General features: G+C 40.3%; 1 protein-coding gene across 1 annotated transcript in view; it reads right to left on the bottom strand.

Moving 5' to 3' along the window:
• The window catches only part of SGCD (sarcoglycan delta), a 416585-nt gene that overhangs the window by 100589 nt on the left and 290928 nt on the right, over nt 1-25068 (bottom strand). The window contains exon 7 of the mRNA XM_089909613.1: nt 12371-12443. Coding sequence (XP_089765739.1) covers nt 12371-12443 — 73 coding nt within the window. The remainder of the gene's footprint in view (nt 1-12370; nt 12444-25068) is intronic.

The raw sequence follows: 25068 nt of genomic DNA, 5'->3' as shown, positions 1-25068 counted from the left end.
GTCAATATTCTCCATCATGAATAACTAATGAGTTTTTCAACTCCCTTCCTCAGATGTCATTGCAAAAATTTATCCGCGGAATGTCATCTGCACTTAATGAAGGGACAAGCAACATAATTAAGTTTTAAGCTATTTCTTCAGCATGAAGCTGCCATGAAGTGTGAAATGACTATTAATTCACATTTTTAAGACCCTGCATTTATTAGCATCTATTTTTTATTCAAGGTTAGGGGTAACCGCGCTTGGATTGCCAAAGGATTTCAGATTCGTCTGTGCTTTGTTATTCCAGAGTGAGTGTGCCTGAACTCAGACGCCAGGCAAGGAAAATTATCATTAATGAGTCAGGCTGTATTTTTGAAAAAAATCCAAAGACCTGGAAACTAATCTTCCTTTGTGAATAGGAAGCAATGATGAAATGCAGAACTGGGTGAAAGAGGACTTGATTCTTCTATGAATTATGATAACCATGGTTGAGGAAATGAATAGGGATTGTAGGTCAGAGGCTTCACGTTAAAGCAAAGTTCTACTGGAGTGTGACTATAGCAGAACGCTCGGGCAAGACAGAAATGTAAAGTTTTGAAACTGCTTGTAAAAGAAAGAAGAAGAGATTATTCTCTTTTGGAAATGACTTAGGATGAATAGAAGAAAGAAAGAAAAGGGATAACTAAGCATATGGCCAAAATTAGACACTCCAGGAGACTTTAATGGCTCTCCTTTACAAACAAATGTCAAAGAGTCAGTTACTCATCACTTTGCTGGCTGAGCACACACTTCTGGAGGGAATGAATTTGTGATGACTCACCCAACCTAAACCCCTCTGTGGGCAATGGCAAATGTGGAATACATCTGAGTCAGTGCATCCAAAAATGAAGATGTGCAGGGGCTATGTATAGGGGCTAACAGGGAGACCAGTATGATCCTGGGGTGTGCCAAGAAGGATTTCCTTAGGAAGTGAACTTTAATCTGAGAGTTAAAAGATGAATTGGATGATTCAGAAAGAGTAGAGAAGAATGTTTCAAGAGAAGGGAATAGCAAGGCTCTAAGTGTGGCCTCTGTGGCGCTGTAGAGGAAACCAAGGGAGAATGGCTGTAGCCTGCAAATTGAGGAGGCTTCTAATTAAACAGTGAACTCAACACATATGTCTACCTCTGCTTCTTCCTGACATGCTAACACAACTACAGTAAATGGACCAAAAAAGACCCACACCCACAAAGATAAAGAAAAAAGAAAAGCAGTGAATGGGAGCAGAATATACCATCCCAAAATATGCCTCTTTGGCATAAGGATTATTTTAGGCTGATTACTTTTAAGAAATAGCAGACATGGGAGAAGCTCTGAAAAACAAGCAGATGTTACTCTTTTGTAAGAGACATTTACATTTATAAGGAAAATCTCCATTTGTAAGGGGTTTCCCTCTCTGTACCAGGTAGAGAAGGAAGACTAAATTTCTAGAAACTCTCATCAATGCAGAAGGCAATGACTTAAATCTGCAGAATAACCTTACCTTTGCTTACTGTGCTTTTCCTGATAACTTCCCATAACTGGCCTCTTCCCCCCGTACCCCTCCCTCAAATCTTTTGTTTTTCCGCTAGAGATGATATTTAAGGTGTTGGCTTGGGCCATTTCAGGGAGTTACTCAGTCTTCCTGGGTATCTCCCGTGTATACAGGAGGTATACACATCATTGAACATTTTTTTCTGTATTAATCTGTCTTTTATTACAGGGGTGTCTCAGCCAAGAACCTAGAAAGATAGAGGAAAAATTATTTTTCCTTTCCCATAGTTTTGGCAACCCAGAGAGAACCTTCTGAGATACCACACTTGTTCTGGAGCTTACGGATGAGATCCTGGAAAACTTGCAGAAGTGACAGAAAGCTAAGAATTTTTTACCAAAGTCAGGTCTCCTGGATTTCGCTCTGCAGTACTCTGTAGGTTGAGAGAGGAAGGTAAAAATTTCTTGTCCCTTTTCAAGTTTAGATTAGCAGGAGAAAATATATGTGTGAAAAAGTTCCTTCGGTGTAGCAACTTTGGTAAAGATTTACTATGAGAACTCTTGTTTTCTACTGTTCCTTTTCCTCCCAGAGGTGGTCATTTTTTTTCTCTTGTCTCTGTCTTTTGTGCCACCTGTCACAAGGAGGAGAACCACGGGTATGAGGAGATTTTCTTTTCATCTTGTTCTGTGTCCTGAGAGCCTGGCTTTGTGACCAGTGAGAATATTCCCCCTGGTCTTCACCAGCCAGAGGATGCATGTCCAGGCATGCCTCTGGAGGACAGCCAAATAGACTGTGAATCCAAGAAGCAGCATTCTCTTGGTTCAACTTTGCTACTGAAACCGAGCAGGAACCTGTGGGCACACCACCCACCCCAACACTAGTGCAGCGATGGGGCAAGGTCCCGGTTCCTTCTGAAGGAATATACCTAATAGTATCTTTGAGTTCTTCTGCAGGAACTAAGTTTCCCCGCACAGGTAGAGCTGAGCACAAGATTCCTGGAGCACCGCACTGTTACCTCACTACCAACCAATCAGAAGAAAGTCCCACACCCTGCAGCCTGCACCTCAAATTTTGCCTATTTAAAAACTTCTCCCCTAAAACCATCAAGGAATTCAGGGTTCCTGAGCACAAGCCACCCATTCTCCTTCCTTGGCCCTGCACTAAACATATCTCTGCTCCAAACTCTGACATTTCAGTTTGTTTGGCCTCACTGTGCGTCGGGCACACAAACTTGTGTTCGACAACACCGGTTCTCAGGGGGGTTTGTCATAAGGGGTCCTGGTCCATAAGGGGCCTTTGCTGTTTCAACTTTTGTTGCTTTGTTAGTATAAACAGGTCCCATTCCAGTGGCGTCTGGCTGGTGTCACAGATTAGCGGGTCTGGGACTGGAGGCTTCTCACGTCCTCATGGGAAACCAGAGACACTGTTTTCACTACACCATTCTTATCTGCCTGTGGCAATGAAAGTCCTGGCAGAGGGAGAAACAAAAATAACAAAAGGTTGGAAGGAGAGGAAAGGGTAATGGGAGATGAGAGGCTGGGCCCATCATGCAGGGCCAGGTCAACCACTTTAAGGTGGTACGTGAGTGTTTTTATCTTCAAGTCAGTGGGAGCCAATGAAGGATAGCAAACAAAGGAGTGACCTTCAACACAACTTGGCACATAATTCAAGGCCAGAAGTCAGGCAAATTTATTTAGTTCTTTCTGAGATGGTCTTCCTTTCATTTATATTATAGTTGGTTCTTGAACAACACAAGTTTGAACTGTACAGGTCCACTTATACGTGGATAGTTTTCAACAGTAAATACTACAGCACTACACGGTCTATGGTTGGTTGAGTCTGCAGATGCGGACGACCAAATATAAGTTATGCGCAGATTAACCCCTGCATTGTTCAACGGTCAACTGTATGTTTTAACAAACCATGGAAAATTCTGGACTAAGAATCTTCTGGCTGGTTTTATTTTTTTTTAATTTACTTCTAGTTCCCAACTTATTTCAGGTAAAAACTGTCAGCTTGTTCCTCTAAACTCCCATTACTCTTTGTTTTGAAAAGGTTATAATTGGAATAAAATAAGGCTGGCTTCAAGCCAGGATCATGAAGGGGGTAATTAAACAAGATTTTCTGTCTATCCACCGAGCAGGGCAATCCTACTGGGGGGGAAAAAGAGAGATTCTAAAGCAATTGTGTGTTTTTCAAGAATAATAGAACAATCTACCCCACACATTTTACACAATACATGGCAGCTGCTGACGTTTTAATCAAGATAGCAACAATAATAAAGTCAAGATGCTCCGTGTTCAGGCAGAAGGGAGCCCCAACTCTGGAATTTGGGCAGATATACACACATGCCCATTCTGCTCTACACAGCTGGAAGGTCAGCACTTCTTTCATGATGTCCTGCCTGCCCTGACAACATGGCTAAAAGCGCAATTTTATACACCCCTGCCAGTTATGGTTTTACCTGCTGAATGATTTTTTTTTTCACATTTTAAACCCTTAAGTTAAACAATTAATCGAAAGGATATAATTTTAATTTTTAAATAAAAGCCACTTGTCTTAGATAATGTTAACAATGTGTCGAGTTGCCTCTCTCAAATTCAGACAAAAACGGGCCGGCCATTAATGGACCATCAGGTGCCTCACTGAACAAGGCTGATGGCTCTAGCTTTCGTAGATAGTCCAGTAATGATTTTGAGAGGGAGGCTTGTGAAATGTTTTGGTTATTAAGGCATTTCCCCCAATAACTTATTGGTTTGAAAAGATGAAAAATCCAGGACCACCTGTGGGGAGTATGTTGAGAGCATCAGATCTGGACTACAATGTCCCAATCGATGCTCACTCAAAACTCGCAGAGAAACGAACACTAATCGCAGGCATCTGATGATGGGTTCTGAAAGCACCTTTTCCTTTTGCTCATATACCCAGTGGTCCCTGCAAGACAGAGGGCAAGACTCACAGACTTGGAAGCTTGGCAAAGTCACGTAAGAGGCCTTGTGACTGGAATGATACCCTGTATTGCAAGCTGGCCAATGTACAAACCATGCTCATCCACGAAAACCAATGGCATCTCTTTATTGTTTTTACCTGACTTAATTTTTCTCTCAAACTTATCCTTATGGATTGTTGGGAAGAAAAGAAATCTATTCTGGCATCCTCTCTGTAATTGAAAAGTTTCAACTTTCCCATTAGGATAAATAATTAGTCCGAATTTTCCTCTCCCTCTTTCAGATATCATTATGGATATGGCAGAAGGAGGCTTACGTGACCACGTGGTGACAGGAACAGAGCAAGTTTAGATTCCGGGAGATGTTGTGTTGATCTGCATCAGGCTAGACCCCCACGACCAAGTCCTCATTGAATAAACTCTCTCTGGGCTCCAGCAGTATCCACTGAGTCGGGACTGAATGGTGTTGGTAGACCCTGAGACCTGGGCAGGTCTCCCATTGCACCAAACTGGATTGTCTTCTTTGGAGCCCTCAGCCCCCCTGCAGGGACGCTCCCCAGGACCAGCCAGCCTGCACCATCAGTTATCTATGTGCATTCCTCAACACACCACATGGACACTTCTACGAACTGCCTTCCCTCCTCCCCCACCCCTGGAATTAACGGAGATTCCAGAGTGTTGACCCAGGTCCTCTTTTCCTCTCTTTCCAGGGGGTTGTGAAACCACCCTACAAGTTGGTTTCCTCCTAGACTCCCAAATGAAAATGTACAATGACCCTTTGCTTTTGCCTTTCCTTAAAATCTACTTAATTGGTTTCTTCCCTCCATGACCCAGAGAAGAAAGGTCATCAGGACATATATTTCACCACCTGCTTTTCCTACATTTCCTGTCTTCTTCTTCCCACAATTCACCAGAGACCAGAACAGAGGAGATCTCTACTTCCTCTTCCTGTCTGAATGGGACTTCCCCTATGTCCTAGCCTCAGCTTTCCCTGTGATGTTATCTGCCATCTTATCATTCTCTGGTCTCTAATGGTAGAATCATAATGTACAGAGGAGATGCATACAGACTCACGGGTTTAATATCTTTAAGCTGTAATTTCTATTACATGTGCAAAATAAGAGCTTTTGATAAATAAGGCAAAGGGAAAGGTGGCGATAACTCAAATATGGAAGTATCACTTTTCCTCTACCTCTTGTGCTTCTCCTTATATTTACTAATAGAACCGTGGTGAAAGGCACCTGGGGGGGAAAGGTTGGGGATAAGGTAGAAAAGGGAAATACGGAGATAAATTCAAACTCTAGTACTGATACTAACAGGAAAAAAAAAAAAAAAGAGAATAATGATGGCATGTTGGAATATAGGAGGAAGAGGAAGAAAAGGCACATACATATGTATTGACTGGTCTTGGACATATATATGTATTGACTGGGCAAGATGTAATAGTTTTGGGATTTCAAACAGGACAATATTAAAGTCAAGTGGGCCTCATTAAGCCCTAGCCTGTGGCTTTCAGATCTTATTTTTTTTTTCTCAGCAGGCACTATTAAATGTGTGAAGAGAAGAGTTGTAAGGTAGTCACTAGCATTTTTGGCAAAATGAGAAAATGGAGGCAATCCAATGACATGTTAATATAGTTAAATGAGATTGTCTTGTATTCAATTATGAGACTGTCTTTTATTCTATATTATGTCTTCTTATATCCTTTCTCTTATATAAAATGCAGTTAATAGTAGATGGAAGTACTCAATGATTTTTTCCTTTTGTCTTTAATTGAGAAATAATTGTTGGTCACCATGATTTGATGGAAACTTTTTAGGGGTTAAAGAAATATTAAACTCTGGGAACTCCCATCCCATCTGAGTTCTTGTGTCCCTGTGAGAGAGAAAGCTGCTTGCCTGTCCTCCTAATAGCTAACATGTGTTGAATTAGTATTCAGTGAGCGTTTCCTCCATTCTAGGCACTGGAGCTAGGAGAGCTTAAGACACTTGCCCAAGTTCACAAAGCAGACAGGCATGGGTACCAAATTCAAAGCCAGAGCAGCGTACCTTCAAAGCACGGGCTCTTGACCAACAGGGACACTGCTTCACCATTATTCTATTTTTTAAGGCCATGGAGTAAGTAACTGCTATTATTTGGTCCACTACATTTTTTTTTCATTTCTCCTTTGAATCACTTCAATATTTGTGCTATATGATCAAACAATTCTAAATCTCATACATGCAAAACAAAACTAAAAAAACTTAGTCTAAGTATCTGGAGTTGGGGGTGGAAGAGAGGGAAGAAAATTACAGAACATGTCTGCAAAATGTTTAAAAGGGAGATAGTTTAAAGATTACTTCTACGATGGTACTCCCCCTTTCACCATGTACCATAGCTAAAAGCTCAATACACAGCTTCTTGCCTCTTCTCTCCCTTCCCCCACTCCCACCTGTTCTTTCTCTGTATTTCTGTCTTTGTGTGTGTGTCTCTCTCTTTACCTGTGTGTGTACATTTTTCAAAATCAGACTGTCGATCCATTATTTTTGGTATTGTGAATTTTCAAGAGGACAAAGAAGTGGAGGAGGATTGCCAAGCCTCAAATTAAATGAGCCCTGAAGCTCTGACAGACTATTCTTGCCACTTAAATTTATAAACCACTGAGAGCCAATAAACACTTAGCTGGCTATAGACATTTTAAAATACAAGAATGAATAAATTCATTTTTGTCAACTTGTGGGAGGCTTGTCTAATCCCTGTTTCCCTATAAGACACACAAACTGTAAATTCCCATATTTACAAAGGAGCCAGATTGAGTACCTACCCGGCTAAAAAAAATTTGCAAAATGCTCAAGTGCATTATTGGGAGTAACAGATGTATCATCATTTTTCAGCTTTATCATTAAAACCCTGGTAATATTATGGAGAAAAATAAACAGTAACAAAGTAATACCTTATTTATTTGGGGCTGTAGAATGGGTTTGCTATCAGTGAATCTTTCAGTTCTGAATTGAATTACATACCGATTTCCTTTTTTAAATAAATAAATTTATTTATTTATTTATGGCTGCACTGGGTCTTCATTGCTGTGCGCGGGCTTTCTCTACTTGCGGCGAGTGGGGGTTACTCTTCGTTGTGCCGTGCGGGCTTCTCATTGTGGTGGCTTCTCTTGTTGTGCAGCACGGGCTCTAGGCGCTCAGGCTTCAGTAGTTGTGGCACGTGGGCTCAGTAGTTGCGGCTCGTGGGCTCTAGAGCGCAGGCTCAGTAGTTGTGGTGCACGGGCTTAGCTGCTCCGCGGCATGTGGGATCTTCCCAGGCCAGGGCTCGAACCTGTGTCCCCTGCATTGGCAGGCAGATTCTTAACCACTGTGCCACCAGGGAAGCCCACAAACTGATTTTTGAAGCTTGTAACAATCTTTAGTCTTTTGCGACCATATTTGAAACTGCCTTCACACAATTTTTTAAAGAACACAACTGTCATGAGGAAATTACAATCCCTCATGTTTGTCAATAACACAGTAACATTCTTGGGAGCTAGAGAAATATGTTGGGGTACTTTCCCCTACATTAAATGGCTGCAGAGAACCACACTTTTTGAATTCTGAGGTGTACTTTTGGGTTTTATCTTATTTCTTCTTGCAACTTAAATGTCACTTCCTTTGGGCAGCCTTATTTAAGTCTCTTAGGTAGGTTTTGTAATTCTCTGTGTTTCCTCTGATTTGGTTCATACATCTATCCTACATTTCATTACCTTGTATTTTGAGGTTCCTTTCTGTCTTATTCTCCTTAACTATAAATTATTTGAGTGCTCATTTAACTCTACATCTCAAGTATTTATCACATGCCTTGACTCTTAATAAAGTGTCAAAAAAATACTTGGTATAAACAAAATGAAAAGAATGGGAGAAAATATTTGCAAACAAAGCGACTGACAACGGATTACCCCTCCAAAATATACAAACATGCAGCTCAATATCAAAAAAACAAACAACCCAATCAGAAAAATGGGCAGAAGATCTAAATAGATATTTCTCCAAGGGAAACATACAGATGGCCAAAAGGCACATGAAAAGATGCTCAACATCGCTAATTATTAGAGAAATGCAAATCAAAGCTACAATGAGGAATCACCTCACACCAGTCAGAATGGCTGTCATCAAAATGTCTACAAACAATAAATGCTGAAAAGGCTGTGGAGAAAAGGGAACCTTCCCTGCACTGTTGTTGGGAATGTAAATTGGCAAAACCACTATGGAGAACAGTATGTAGGTTCCTCAAAAAACTAAAAATAGAACTACCATATGACCCAGCAATCCCACTCCTAGGCATATACCCAGAGAAAGCCATAGCTCAAAAAGACACATGCATCCCAATGTTCATTGCAGCTGTATTTACAATAGCCAGGACATGGAAGCAACCTAAATCAACAGAGGAATGGATGAAGAAGATGTGGTACATATACACAATGGAATATTACTCAGCCATAGAAAAGAATGAAATAATGCCATCTGCAGCAACATGGATGGACCTAGAGATTATCACACTAAGTGAAGTAAGTCAGACAGAGAAAGACAAATACCACATGATATCACTGATATGTGGAATCTAAAAAACATGATACAAATGAACTTACTTTCAAAACAAGACTCACAGACTTTGAAAACAAAGTTATGGTTACCAAGTTGGGGGTGGGGAATAAATTAGGAGTTTGGGATTAACGTATCCACACCACTATGCATAAAATAGTTAATTAACAAGGATCTACTGTACAGCACAGGGAACTCTACTCAATGTTCTGTAATAACCTATATGGGAAAAGAATCTGAAAAAAAAACACTTGGGAAACAGCTCCTTATAGACAATGAAATGGAAAATCAGGTCACCACCCTTGTTATAATTGAAGGTAGAGTAAAAGCGTATCAGCACGGCTGCTGCTGAAGAATTCTTTTATGAAGAACTTCTGGCTTCTTGCTTTTTTGTGGTTCCTTCCAAGCTTTTAGTGATATTTAGGGGAACAGAGTTGGCTGTCTGTGTACATTGGTCCATATAACCTTCTTCCTTTCTTTTACAACTGTCACGGCATACATCTGGGAAATACGATTTCACAGTCCATTTCCTATTCTGGTAGGATCAGAATCCTACAAGGAAACTTCACAGTTGAAAAGAATGCTTAGAGCAAGGTAGTCATTCAAAGGTAGTCTCTGTTCTTACAGAAAATACCTATGTCAAACTGAATGGCCTATTTCCAGTCCCAGATCAGGCACAGCCTGAGATCAGGGATTTTTCTCCATTTGTCTTATATAGACTTTGGGGGAAAAAAAAACAACAAACAACTGTGTGAACATTTAAAATATTCAAATTTTAAGTCATGAATTTATTCAAATCCAGTTTCTATTCAAAGTTAGTTTTTCTTATTAGAGGGATGGGGGTAGTGCCTGGTACATTTTTAAGTATAGTCTTGAATCTAGAGCCATACGTCATGATTTCAGAATTGCCCTGCAGCAGCAAAGTCTACAAATACGCCTGAGTTGGGTGTTGGGCGCAGACCTTACCAACACTCCTTGTTTGTCCGGAGAGAAACAACCCTCCTTTGTGATTTTCAGCTCAACCCTGGATTATTTACAAATGTCTTAAGCAAATACGGCAAATATAGTAACTATAGTAACTCTAATAAGAAAAGCAGTGAACCAAAATGCTCAGAGAGGTAGCTACCATTCCTTTAGCTGGGAGCTGAGATATTCCAGGAAGACACGTCAGAGGCCTAAAATTTGCTTCTCATTAACAAACAAGCAAACAGAAAACAACAGGAGAACAAACAAAACAACCCTCCAGCAGCCAAGAAAGGGGTTTGAGGAAACAAAAATTATCCCCAACGAGAAGGTCTCTAAAATAGATGTCATTTTTCTCATGTTTGATTGATTGAGTAGCTGAGGGACATGGATGGATACTTAAGTTTTACCTGTTTATCTGAGAAGTCAGTCTAAGTATAAATAAGGGCAGCACAAAAAGACTTTAGTATGTAATTCTTAAGTTGGTCTTTTGTTTGCCCCTGTTCAGGTTGTGTTGATGCGTAATAGCCTGAACTGAGTCAGGAGCCTAGAATGTGATGACTTAGCTGCTCCATCCCTCTGGACCTTTTTTTTAATGGTGCTTTCTGGCAGAATCTCTGACCAAAAAAGCCTTTTTTTTTTTAGATTCCATATATATGTGTTAGCATACAGTGTTTTTCTCTTTCTGACTTACTTCACTCTGTATGACAGACTCTAGGTCCATCCATCTCACTACAAATAACTCAATTTCGTTTCTTTTTATGGCTGAGTAATATTCCATTGCATATATGTGCCACATCTTCTTTATCCACTCATCTGTCGATGGACACTTAGGTTGCTTCCATGTCCTGCCTATTGTAAACAGAGCTGCAATGAACATTGTGGTACATGATAGAGTTCAGCTCCTTTTAGACATCACTTACCTTTGGGCTGATCAGCACAAATCATTCACTAGTTCTGTAAAAAACCACCCCCCTCCCCCCCAAATAAAACCCCCTGCTCCTAAAGAGGACTGCGAAAAGACAGGGAACTGGGCCACCCATTAGCCTGCTTGAAAGAGTTCTTACATCATAGCCACAAGGATTCAGTGCATTCTCAGAGAATGAGCTCTCTCAGGGACCTAAAATGCACATTTCCTTGGGTGGATTTGCTTAAAAGATTCCAGCTTTAGCACATTAATATGAAACCCAGGATCTAACTGACAGAGAGTCAGGCAACTTCTGGCCTCTGGAAGACCTGGTGAAAATGGTTATTTCAGTAACATGTAAAACGTCACAGTGTGGTATGTAATTTTAAAAATATAGCCCACTGTATACGGGATTTTGCTAAGAAAAGGTTCTCACTCCCCACCGATTATCCTCTTCCTTTTGCCCGACTTATTTCCCTATATTCATAAAGACTTACAGGCCTGGCAGGAATGCTATGGTTTTGTAATGAGGTGATATATTCTCCACTTACTGAGGACATGTTTCTGTTTAGGGAAATGCAAGCTCCAACGTGGCTGCTGCTGTTTTCGCAAAACAGAGATCTCGGGGCTGGTTGTGAAAGAGAAGGTATGACTTGAGCGATACAGGTGCGTTTGCTTACAGTTGATGTCTTTATGCAAGAGTTATTCAGGGATGTTTATGAGGATTTATGATTGGTCTTAATTAAAAGAACTGTGAGAAATGAAGAAAGCCAATATTCACTGAATTCTTCATGGCTCTAATTCCATAGTGAAAATGAAAGTTATATTTGTATCATCATACCATTTTATATGTGTTTCATTTGGAGGGCTGGGGATAGCTCTTTAGTGGCAGGAATGGTGTTTAGGCTACATCTCTGTCTATTTGTCCGTCAGTATGTCTATTGTTCCTTTTTGCTTTCCATAAGTTGTTGGTAAGTACACGGCATCGCAGAGCCCTTTTCTGCTAAAAGCAGCAGGCTTATGGATATCTGATTAACATCAGTACATGGAATACACACAGAAGGTAGCTCTAGCACCGTATCATTCCAGAAAATGGGGAGCTTGTTAGATAGAAAAAAAAAAAGTGTTGTATTTACAGCTCAGCTTCTTTTAAACACCACTCTTCTTTGGGCTGATCAGCGCAAATTACCGATTAGTTCTCTAACTGGAGAGGATTTTGGTACCACAAAATACATCAGGAAATACACACTGCAAATGAATGAATCCTAAATCTCACAACTCCAAGACTGGCAACCACTTCCTCCAAACTTTCAACTTTAAGTCCTCAGAGAAAATCTTCTCTTAGTTGTAGCTTATCTTCACATCCTTTCTAATCTCTCCCAGTTCATACACTCATGATACTGTTACATCATAGATATTCAAAATGGATCATCAACCAGTTGCACAAAGAGGGCAAATAGCCACTTAATCAATGCAAACCATACTCAGAAGTTTACCTTAGTTCCTTGAAGGGATCTGCCCTGACATTAGGTGTCTCTATAGATTTAGGGAACACTGTGCCCTCTGCTCCTGTAAACAAAAGAAAAAAGCAAACAGAGGTTGGAGAGTTGGATGTGTCACTGGGAGGCACAGTCAGCACAATGAATGGAGCTAAATGCAGTGAATCCTTTATACAACCCAGTACACAGGTATTCTGCCACTGGCTCTAGGGCAGGTCTCCGTGCTAGGAGAGCATTCAATCAACTCATGCAAACAGGCTTTGAAAAAACAAGGAACTCTTTTGAATGTGTTCTTGCCGAGATCAGAGTGAGGCCATGAGGCAAATTCCATGTTGGCGTAAAAAAAAAACAAAACAAGATGCCTAGAAATGGCATGGTCTGACTCATGTCTCTCATAAACTATTAACAGTCACCCAACTGGAAGTGTTTTGAAAACCAGCAGCTGAAATTCTGTTACTGCAGCATGGGGCACAAATCACATAACACATACAACATCTAAGAAATGGGTTAGACGGTAGAGAATACTGTAAGACTGTAAGGTATTTGCCTAAGGACAATTAGGCCAAAGTTTTTCAGTAAATCAAGTTTTACACCATAATCATGAAAACTTAGAACACTATGAGGGATCATTTGAAGTTCAGTGCTTCTACAATTTGAGTATTAACATTGATCCCCGACCCAGTCTAGACATTTAGCTCTTGACTTTGCTATAAGCTTTTATCTTTACAACTTGTCAACATCAGCTGAACCCCTCCAGCCGTAAAGATTGTGATTATCTAATTTGTCTGCTCCCAAAGTGTCTTCAAATCATTTAAGCCTCAGTTTATCACAGACAATTGCACTGGATATTTGTTTTTCAATTAAACTTAGCCAGGCATTATCCTGAAGTAAAGGTGTTTATTTTTATATGCTCAGTGTGCTTCTTTGATGCTGTAAGAAGGGATGGAATAATATCTTGCATTCATGTGTGAATTTCTAGAATCCTCCTGCATTGGTATAATGTCTAGAAATCCTCTACTAACCACCGTTATTCCAAATCCAGGTTTATCCCGACATACTAATGACTCTAGGAAAATGAAGTGATTTCCTGATTTTTGTAGCAACTATGGGAATATTTAATCTTTCTGATATGAGTAATAGACCACTGTAAGTAAAATCAGAATTCTTTTTCTGCCTTATAATATATGGTCACTAAAAGAATATTCTGGTGAATAATAACTATTATTCTCAGCTAACGTTTTTGAGTGACTACCACATTGCTGGATACCATCATAGATATATCTCATTTATTCCCTGCAACAACCCCATAAAACTGACAGTTCCAGTTGGCACAGAGACACTCCATGTGGGGACCTTTAAGATCATTTTCTGCCCGTAGACACTTTTACTTTCCAAGATCCCAAATCACATCATTTCAAAATGTACCCAGAGCCCCGTTAAATACAGTTTTTGGTGTAAATTTCCTAAGAATGTTCACTGTTTTATTAAGTATATATTATTTATTTTGCTCTAGTGATTGAAACTTTACTGTGCTTGATAACTGTGATGCTTAATTGTACATGTCAACTTGACAGGATGAGAAGGTGCCCAGATATCTGGCTGAACATTATTTCTGGATGTGTCTGTGAGGGTGATTCCAGATGACATTAGCATTTGAATAGGTGCGCCGAATAAAGCAGTTTGCTCTCTCCAATGTAAGTGGGCATCATCCTATCAGATGAGGGCCTGAATACAACAAAAAAGTGGAGGAAGGAAGTATTCCGCCCTTCCTGCCTCACCCTGTGAGCTGGGACATTGATCTTTTCCTGCTGTCCATGGTCCTGGTTCTCAGGACTGCAGACCTAGACTGGAATCAACACCATTGACTCCCCTTGTTTTCAGGCATTTGGACTCAGACTAAATTACACCACTGGCCTTCCTAAGTCCCCATTTCACAGACAGCTGAGTGTGGGATTTCTCAGCCTCTATAATTGCGTGAGCCAATTTCTTACAATAAATCTCTTTCTCTGTATAGACCTTATTGGTTCGGTTTCTCTGGAGAACTCTGACTAATACAGTAACTGAGTAAGAATGGGGTGGATTACAAATTATAATGTAGCTTTTGTTACGTATGTACTACATTTGGTTTTGCAGAATATCCATTTTCCCCTCTCCAACGTTTTTGGGATCCTTTGAGGAGCACCTAGGTCAAAGGCACTGTGGAGGCTGCCAAGTGGATAAAACAGGCTTGCCGAAGTCACAGGACAGGGACTGACACATCGGAAGGTGGCTCTAAGCTGTGTGAAACCCAAGACCATGCCCTCAGCCATCTCCCAGTGCCATCTTGTCTGTCACTGAGCAACTCCCATCTGCAGCTACTGTAGTTAACAGGGACTTCTCTTTGACATTCTTAGAGATGCTTAGTTCTTAGCCATTTGAGCTCTATTTAAAGATATCTATATCTACATATTTAAAGGAACAATTATATATCTCAGTAAGGAGAGGAGAGTTATTTCTGTTTATTTACATTGTCTCTACTCTCTAGTGTCAGCTCAAATCTCCTCTTCCTCTACCGAGAATTCCATGAAAGCTGCAACAGAAAGAGCATTACCTCTTTCCAAATCAGCCGTAATTGTTTGACTCACCCAAATGACAATGAGTATTGCCCATGGGCAGCTTTCATTATTTGAATTGTTTCTAGAATGCTGTAACACTTAATGTTTCACCTCTTTCTCATGCCCACTCTTTCCATCATTTTGTAAGATCTCTGAAGTCGAAGAAGATCTGTTTTGCAACTCTGGTGACTGTACCAAGTAGGTGCACACAGTAGGACATAGATTACACTTATTCAGAACAGTTGTCCAAAAATGAGGAATGACCGGCTCTTATGAAAAATGAACCTCAAAAGCTCGGGCCATTTTCTTTATCCCATCCAAACTCTGTACCGAGCCTGTTTCTTTATTTGTCAGATACAATGAGAAAATTTCATCTGCTACTTTACTTCTTACTTCTGGCTATACTAGGCTCAAGAGGGAACTGCTCTATTGCAGCTGGAGGCGCTGAGCTCTGCCACCCTTTGAAAGCAAGGCCAAGGGGGAAAAAGGGTGACAATAAAGTCATCCAGCACATTACAGATGCTCACTATCTGTGTTTGTGGAAAGAACATGGTCTCCTTTGAACACCTGAGCTTGGATCCTCAGCTCTCTGACCTGCAGGCGCATTTGCTGTGCTCCTGGCTAGGAGTGCGTCTTGCTCTCTGTCCTATCCTCGTTGTCTAGCACAGCGCAGGCACTCAACAAATACTTGTAAGATGACTACGTACACTCATTAGGCACTGAGCACACACTATTTGGGATTTACCTCGCAGACATTCATCTTATCTCTTCAACTAGATCCTAAGCTCTGTGTGGGCAGGGGCAAGGTCTTATATAGAATATAATCAGATTTGACTTTAGGTTCCCAAGACTCCTCCTGGACTCAATTCAACTAGTACTACCACTTCTATGGGAGCACTAATTTACTGCTATAAAACTCCTCATACCTCACATACTAAATGAATGTCTAAAATCACACCCCGGTGCATTTTAACTATACCACTAAAATAAAGGAGTATGCTTATAAAGGAATGCTATTGGGGCTGAAGAGAAATATCTCTTTAAAGTAGAATAAGATCAGAAGGCTTGTGTTCTCTTTCCCAGACCAAGGAACCTGCTTAACCTACAGATAAGAGAACTGGGGCTAAAGACATGTGGGGCTTATGGTCCTATGGCCAGTGGGCACTAGAGCTGAGATTCACATCCGGGCATCTGACTAAAGAACCCACATTTAGACCCAGCGCCCTAGTGCCTTGTTTTCTCAGTGCCAGGCCAATGTGGCACTCATTAAATGGCAAGCAAGCAAAATCCAGAGGGGATGGGCTCTGACAGGTGGAGGAGATGGGTAACTGACAGGCTCTGGTTGTGGATGAAAGTGAAGGGCAAGACACTCATGCTCCTTTAGCTTCCATCGTCCAACCAGATGCCCTTTGATTGTTTTTTTGCTGGACTTTGGCCACAGGGGTCCACATGTCCCATACATACTGGAGGACAGACTCATGCGTGTGACTTCTCAGGGGAACTTATCAAAATCTCTCAGTAGCTGAGTGACCTTGGGCATGAATCTCTCTGACACTCAGTTTCCTTCTCTGAAAAGAAGAGATATGAGTAGTACCCTCATCTCCCAGGGATTTTGAAGACTAAATGAGATCTCTGGTACATAGCAATCATCAAATGACAATTAATAAAATACTACTACTAGTACTAAAATGTTCATGAACCCTATTCTTTCTTCCTCTTATTTGGGTCCTCTATGACTCTTAAAAAATAACATTTTAAAAGCACTTACTACAAAGTAGAAACTATTGAAACTGTCTTCATTTGATCATGAAAATAACCCTGTGAGGGAGGGACTATTAATTTCTGTTATTACAGTTGTGGAGTATGAGATTCAGAGAAGTCAAGAAACTTTTCTATGGTCACACAGTGAAGAGGGGGAGCCAGGATTTGAACTCTAGCATTTCAGCTCTGAAACTGATGCCCCTGACCCTACTCTAGACCCTCATTCAGCAGATTAAGTAACTCTCTACTTGTTCATCTTTTTATGAAACATGAACAAATACCCATGTTTATAGCCTCAGGTAACAGCTGCTAAAGCCCCTATCACTCCTCTTCTAAAAACTATTCCCATATACAATGAAATGAGATATTAACACATTTCAAAAAGACCATTTCTTTCCAAGTCCTAACAGATTTCTGATTTCCACACCATTTTTTACTTTCCCAAAAGCTGCAGAGTGGACAATCATTCATCAGGATGAATTCCCCCAGCCCATCCTCTATCCATTCTTAGATAATAAATTATTCTCAATTTTATTATTTCAAAAAGGTTTCTATTAAAGCCATGCCTACTGATTCCTTCTTTTAACACAATATAATTTACTGGCAATAAATGTTCATAAACAGTTTGTGTGAAAAAAACCCTAAAGCCATTTCAGCTTTAAGTTCCATTTAATGTCCCTCAGAAATGATTTCATCAATGTGTTTCCATTAGCTGGTTCTCTGCCCAGTAACTTAATTCCACACAATCAATCAGGAACTTATAAAGCATGTGACAGGATCTTTCTAAAGTGTTTCGAATCATAAAGATCAGCTCAATGGCTCTTTTTTCCGACTAGCACAGGTAGGAAGTAAACGCATCAAAAAATCTCTAATGTACTTTGTTGCCATAGTAATAAAAAAGCCAGTTTCTCCTCTCTAGAAAGTATGCTCAAGTTCAGAGGTCAGTTTGGTCATGCTTTTCCCTCAGAGTGTCCTGGATGTCAAGAGCCCTGAAATCCAGTCATATCTCTGTGATGTTGGGCAAGTCACATAACTCTCTCTGGCCCTTGACTTCCTTCACTGTAAAATGAGGGATGGGATGAGAAGTGTCAGAGCTAAAGTGTTTTCTCCCCAAATTTAAAATTTCATAAGGTAACAATCTAATCTAAACAGAAGATTATCTTTAGCCACCTCCAATCCCTGCCAGGAAAACAGAACAACCCTGGGATATCAAAGGAAAATGTTAAAAATGTTCTCAGTGTTTAAGGAAGAAGCAAATTAAAGCAGACAGACGTTTGTCCAATTCAAACTACAATTAATTGGTAGAAATAATCACCAGAAAATAAACCTCATAAGCGATAAAATGGTGAAGAACAAAATTTACTGTAGATGAGAATAACTAAAAAAACCCAAAAACCTGGTTTGTAACTCTTTATGATCTGGGGAAATTCAATTTTATAAAAATAAGAAACATTAAAGTGCCTAAATCTGTACCTGTCGAAAATAGCCATGGACTAAATACTGGAAGAAAAATTTAGATATGCAAATTATGATACAGGAAAATTGGACTCCAGAGAAACATAAGACACAAAAGGAAAAATTACCATGATAGAAGTTATAATTAGTAACACTGGAGTTTAAGAAATTTATGATAAATCAAATCTTTTTTGTACACAGAAAAGAACTACTCTTACAGACACTAATTTCAAGAAAAGCTTTTAAAAAGGGCAGACATGGTTTAAGACTACTGTTTAGAAAACTGATGAAGGAATTAAACTAGCTTAATGGAGTTTGCTCTGGTAAATTATTTCTAGACATACATTCATTAACATGGGCATAATTATGATTAATGCTTTTGTATAAATGAAAAGAGACTAAAAATCATCTTTGGGTTAAAACCATGGAGCTAAAATGTTTAATAGGTTCCATATGTGAGTTAAAATATCTGATGACCATTGTTTGAAGTCAACGTTCTAAGTTTTCCAATTCTTGTTGCTTGGGTAGATATATCCTGAATGACAGTCCTTAATAACAACCACATTTTATTTGATAAGATAAGGTTCTATTTTCATACCAATATTAGGTTATAAAACAGAGAAAGGATGTCAATCTAAAAAATGGTGATAAGAAAATGGGAGAAGGAAGCACATGGAAGCAACCTAAGTGCCCATCGACAGATGAATGGATAAAGAAGATGTGGCACATATATACAATGGAATATTACTCAGCCATAAAAAGAAACGAAATTGAGTTATTTGCAGTGAGGTGGATGGACCTAGGGTCTGTCATACATAGTGAAGTAAGTCAGAAAGAGAAAACAAATACCGTATGCTAACACATATATATGGAATCTAAAAAAAAAACCAAACTGGTTCTGAAGAACCTAGGGGCAGGACAGGAATAAAGACACAGATGTACAGAATGGACTTGAGGACACGGGGAGGGGGAAGGGTAAGCTGGGACGAAGTGAGAGAGTGGCATGGACATATATACACTACCAAATGTAAAACAGGTAGCTAGTGGGAAGCAGCCGCGTAGCACAGGGAGGTCGGCTCAGCTCGGTGCTTTGTGACCACCTAGAGGGGTGGGATAGGGAGGGTGGGAGGGAGACACAAGAGGGAGGGGATATGGGGATATATGTATACATATAGATGATTCACTTTGTTATACAGCAGAAACTAACACAACAATGTAAAGCAATTATACTTCAATAAAGATGTTAAAGAAAAGAAAATGGGAGAAGGAATGATTCAATTTCCTGAAATATCAGAGAACTGGGAAACCAAAGACCTGATTTTTAGTGCTGATTTTGCATAAGCTTATAGCTGACTGTTGGCCATTTGCCCTCAGGTCTTATTTCCCCATTTGTTGTACAAAGCGGGGGTGGGGATTAGATGGTCCATGAGGCCACCTCCAGCCCTGATGTTTTAGGAACCTCCAGATAACCTGGTTGGATGAACCCAACGGACCAGGAGAGGAGCACGGTAGGTTTGATAAACCCAAAGTTAAATGTATTTAACAAATACGTATTGAGCAGGGGACTGTAGAGGTGAACCAGAGAGACATGGAGCTTATAGACCAGTAGAATGTAGTACTCTCCAGTAGGGTACACTGGCTAGTTCAAAGAAGCAGTAATGAAATAAACTCAGAAATAACATACAATAGTGACAAATGGTGATACAGACTTAAAAGGAAAATCAAACATATCTTTGAAAGTATAATACTTGAGGTCATAGATTGGTCTGTCAGGTATGTTTCCCTGAAAAAGTGAAGTTTTCCTGATATTTGTTAAGTGATTAGGAACAACCTAGTTAAGAGGGGGAAGGAACGGTAGAAGAGATTATGCAAAGGTGGCAGGGTTGGGAAGCTGAGGTCAATAAAGAAGATTGGTGTGGCCAGACCATATTTAGCAAGGGTGAGCATTGTGGGATGAGACTGGAGAGGTGGGTTGGCCCAGGCAATGCAGAGCCAAGGTGAAGGTTTTTTAATCTTTTGGCCGTGCCACACGGCGTGCGGGATCTTAGTTCCCTCACCAGGGATCAAACCCACACCCCCCTGCAGTGGAAGAACGGAGTCTTACCCACCGGACTGCCAGGGAAGTCCCACAGTGAGGGTATTAAGCAGACCCGAGCAAACTGGCATTTTTCAAAGATTACTGTGGCGGTATGTTATGGTCTGCATATTTGTGTCCCCCTAAAAGTCACATGCTCCAACTGTAACCTTCACCAGAAGTAAAACATGCTGGTGCCCTGATCTCAGACCTCCCAGTCTCCAGAATAGTGAGAAATAAATGTCTGCTGTTTAAGCTACCCAGTCTGTGGTATCTGTTACAGCAGCCTGAGCTGTCTGAGACACTGTATTGTGGAAAAGACACTTGAAGAGGGCAAAGATAAACGAGGCGAAGCAGAGGAGACATGATGACAGCTTGGACTAAAGAATTGGCAGCCAGGACGGAGAAGTGCAGGTGGGTTAGGAAATATGTTAAGAGGAAAACCAATGGGATCTAGTGATGTGCTGGACAAGAGGGAGACAGAGAATGACCACAGGGCCCATGGGAAGATCTGAAATTGGGGTCAAAGCCAAGTGATTAATACCCAAAGCTAGCTGTGCCCATGGCAACCTTACATTTCTCCAATAAAATCTAGCTTCTTTGACATTTGATACTTTAATTTCAATTGAAATTGCCTTTACTTAATACAAGAAGCCGCTATGAATCCAGCTCTATTTTTCCTGTGAAGGTACAGGCAACATGACAAAGAAAAGTTTTAAGTCTCTCACAGTGTTTACAAGCATTTTTAAAAAACACTATGAGTAATGTAATAATTCTATGAATAATGAACATTGTCTTCTGTGAAAGATAATTTTCTGGTTACTCCAATGTTTCAGCTGAACACAGTTCATATGCTAGAAACGATTAAGCTTAGTGAGGAAGGCAAGTCAAAAGCCAACAAGGCAGGCCGAAAGCTGGGCCTCTTGTGTCAAACTGTTAGCCAAGTTGTGAATGCAAGGGAAAAATTATTGAAGGAAATTAGAAATGGTACTCTAGTGAACACGCGAATGATAAGAAAGTTAAACAGACTTATTGGTGATATGGAGAAAGTTCTAGTGTTCTGGAGAGAAGACCAAAGCAGTCCCAACATTCCCTTAAACCAAAGACTAATCCAGAGCAATTCTCTTCAATTCTATGAAGGCTGAGAGAGGTGACGAAGTTGGAGAAGAAAAGTTTGAAGCTAGCAGAGGTTGGTTCATGAGGTTTAAGGAAAGAAGGTTTAAGGAAAGAGGTTTAAGGAAAGAAGCCGTCTCCACAACACAGAAGTGCAAGGTGGAGCAGCAAGTGCTGATGTAGAAACTGCAGCAAGTTATCCAGAAGATCTAGCTAAGATCATTCACGAAGGTTGCTACATTAGATGACAGATTTTCAGTGTAAATGAAACAAGCCTTATATTGGAAGATGCCATCTAGGTCTTTCACAGCTAGAGAGGAGAAGTCAACGCCTGACTTCAAAGCTTAAAGGACAGGCTGACTCTCTTAGGGGTTAATGCAGCTGGTGACTTTAAGCTGAAGCCAATGCTCATTTCCCATTCTTAAAATTTTAGGGCCCTTAAGAATTTTGCTAAATCTACTCTGCCTGTGTTCTATGAAAGGAACAACAAAGCCTGGATGACAGCACATCTGTTTACAACATGGTGTACTGAATATTTTAAGTTCACTGGTGAGACTTACTCCTTTCAAAATATTACTGCTTATTGACAATGCACCTGGTCACCCAAGAGCTCTGATGAAGATGTACAATGAGATTTATCTTGTCTTCATGGCTGCTAACACAACATCCCTTCTGTGGCCCCTGGAACAAGGATGAATTTTGACTTTCAAGTCTTATCACTTAAGAAATACATTTCATAAGACTATAGCTGCCATAGACGGTGATTCCTCTGATGGATCTGAGCAAAGAAAATTGAAAACCTCTGGAAAGAGTTTACCATTCTAGATGCCATTAAGAACATTCATGGTTCACGGGAAGAGGTCAAAATATCAGTATTAACAGGAATTTGGAAGAAGTTGATTCTAACTCTCACGGATGAAGGGTTCAAGACGTCAGTGGAGGGAGTCACTGCAGATGTAGAAGAAATATTAAGAGAACCAGAATTAGAAGTGGAGCTGGAAGATGTGACTGAATTGCTGCAATCTCATGATAAAACTTTAATGGATGAGGAGTTGCTTCTTATGGATGAGCAAAGAAAGTGGTTTCTTGAGATGGGATCTGCTCCTGGTGAAGATGCTGTGGAGATGGTTAAAATGACAACAGAGGATTTAGAATATTACATACACTTAGGTGATAAAGCAGCGGCAGGATTTTAGAGGACTGACCCCAATTTTGAAAGAGTTCTACTGTGGATAATATGCTATCAAACAGCACTGCATGCTACAGAGAAATCCTTCATGAAAGGAAGAGCCTATTGATGAGGCAAACTTCATTGTTGTCTTATTTTAAGAAATTGCCTCAGCCACGCCAGCCTTCAGCCACCACCACCCCGATGAGTCAGAGGGTCTTGCCTCAATGTTGATGGCTACTATCAGCAAAAAGATTATGACTCAGTGAAGGCTCAGATGATGGTCAGCATTTTTTTTAGCAATAAAGTATTATTTAAATTTAGGTAAGTATACTGTTTTTTGTTGACATAGTAATGCTATTGCACACTTAATACACTACAGTATCCTGTAAACATAACTTTTATATGCACTGGGAAAGAAAAAAATTCGTGTGACTTGCTTTATAGCAAGATTCGCTTTATTGTGGTGGTTTGGAACTGAACCCATACTACCTCCAAGGTGTGCCAGTACACTCTGTAGAACGCTTATAGGAGGTCAAGAGCAAACGCATAGAAATCAGTTAGAAACTATTTCAGTAGGTCATGTGAGAAATGATGATGGCCTAGAGTAAAGAACTTATGGTGAAAAAAATGGGAAGGATGAACTTGAGAGTGATTGAGGAGGTAGGATTAAAAGAACTTAGTGATATGAGGGGTGGATGAGTAAGAGATGTCCAGGTTTTGGTTGCGGGGGGGGACGAGTTTAATTTCGGCTCTGTTGAATTTAAGGTATCTATGGAGTTCCCAGATTAAGATGCTTATGGAGGCAACTGGATGTACAGGTATATTGCTCAAGGTAGAGTTCTAAACCACTGGTATATAAACTTAAAATCACTGGGATACAGATGATCATCGAAACCAAGAGAATATGTGAAATTATCCAAGAAATGGTTACAGTGATGTCAACAGACAGCCAAGGTCAGAATTTTAAGGGATTCCAACATTTAAAGTTTGGGTATGGGAGGATGAGACATCAAAGGAAACTGAAAAGAAGAGGCTAGAGGGACAGAAAGAAGATCAGAAATGGTGTAACATAGGAAGTCAGGAGTGACAAGTATTCCAAGAAGGTGGGGGGAGTTACGTACGTGCTTAATTGGTACTTAGAGTTAAGAAGAGGAATTTAAATGTCCATGGAATCTAGCAACATGGGGGTCATTTACATCATAGGAGCCATTCTATGAAGAGCTGGAGGTGGACTCGTGGGCAGAGGAGAAAGTGGGATGTGGAGAAATGGTTACAGCAAGAGTTCCCACTTGGTGACAAGAGAAGTATAGTTAAGACACCTGAGTATTAGATATTGGATATTAGATATTGAAGACCCAGCTATGGTTAGTAACCAAAGTTGATAGGGGTACCAGTCTGCTCAATGGCAGATCGATCTATCTATCTATCTATCTATTATTATGTATTAGAAAAGATGATGTCGATGACAATGATAGAAGGCCAGAATGACCAAAAAAATCTTTGAATAATTTGAATCTTAACAATGGAGAAGAAGAAAATAAGACGTGTTTCCTTTCAAGTATTCTAACAGTGCAACTGAACCGACCATACCATCAAGGTGCACACTTTAAATAACTGTGTAGAATGTGAAACCGCAGCGCAATTTAAGATTCATGTACAGAAATATTCTGGCAAGATATGAAAAGACAAGTAGTTTAATTAAACAAACTCTACTCTAGAAACCAACAGACCAGAGCTCATGCCTGGTGTATCATTAAGCCAAAACTGGAAAAAAATAAAAGGGAGCAGCCAAGCAGCAAGCAACCTCATTTCAGCTTCTTATGACTACATTATTTTTGATAGTAAATAAAACCACACAATAAAACAAATAATCTCAACTCACTGCTTTTGTATTACATTGGTGGAACACCAGAATAAGGCAACCCCTGAGTCAGGACAGTACATGGACAACAGAGCATCAGCCACAGGCTGAGAAGCCTTCTTGACATGAAATGCAGAGCTGGGCATGAGAGAGACTCCTTGGCTCTCAGAAACGAGGTACTGTGTGTCCCATGAATGGGATGAATGTGGCACTCCACTCACAGTCACCTCCAGGTCTCTGTGGGACCGGTAGCCACAATCAGGCCAACAGTGAGGGGTGAAAGGGAGAGAACGGATATGAACTCTGTGACTAAGTGAAGGAAAGCCTGCCCTTCCACTTGGAAATAAGGGTAAGAAGGGAGACTTGAACACACTGCTTCCTCTGTCCAGATCTCAGTTCTCAATTGTCTCTCACAGTGTGAGACCAATCACGACTCAGAGAGTCAATGGATGCCTGTGAGACCTAAGAAAACAACATGTACATGATTTTAAGGGTTTCCTGGTCATTGAAAAAGAAGTAGAACACTTTGTTCCTGTTGCCAAGTGGGTTGGGGGTGATGCTTTCCTATGAAGAAGGGAAATGAAACATTAACTGAGGACGATGAAGAAACACTGTCTAAAAAATAATTGGAGAAACAGAGTCATTTTCAGGTGATGGAGAGGATGA

Source organism: Delphinapterus leucas, chromosome 3 (assembly GCF_059928025.1).
Source record: "Delphinapterus leucas isolate spDelLeu-1000000601 "Yukka" chromosome 3, BTC_Dleu_Yukka2, whole genome shotgun sequence".
Classification (NCBI taxonomy): Eukaryota; Metazoa; Chordata; class Mammalia; order Artiodactyla; family Monodontidae; genus Delphinapterus; species Delphinapterus leucas.
Note: the sequence above shows the minus strand (reverse complement) of the source record. Positions and strands in the feature narration are given on the sequence as shown.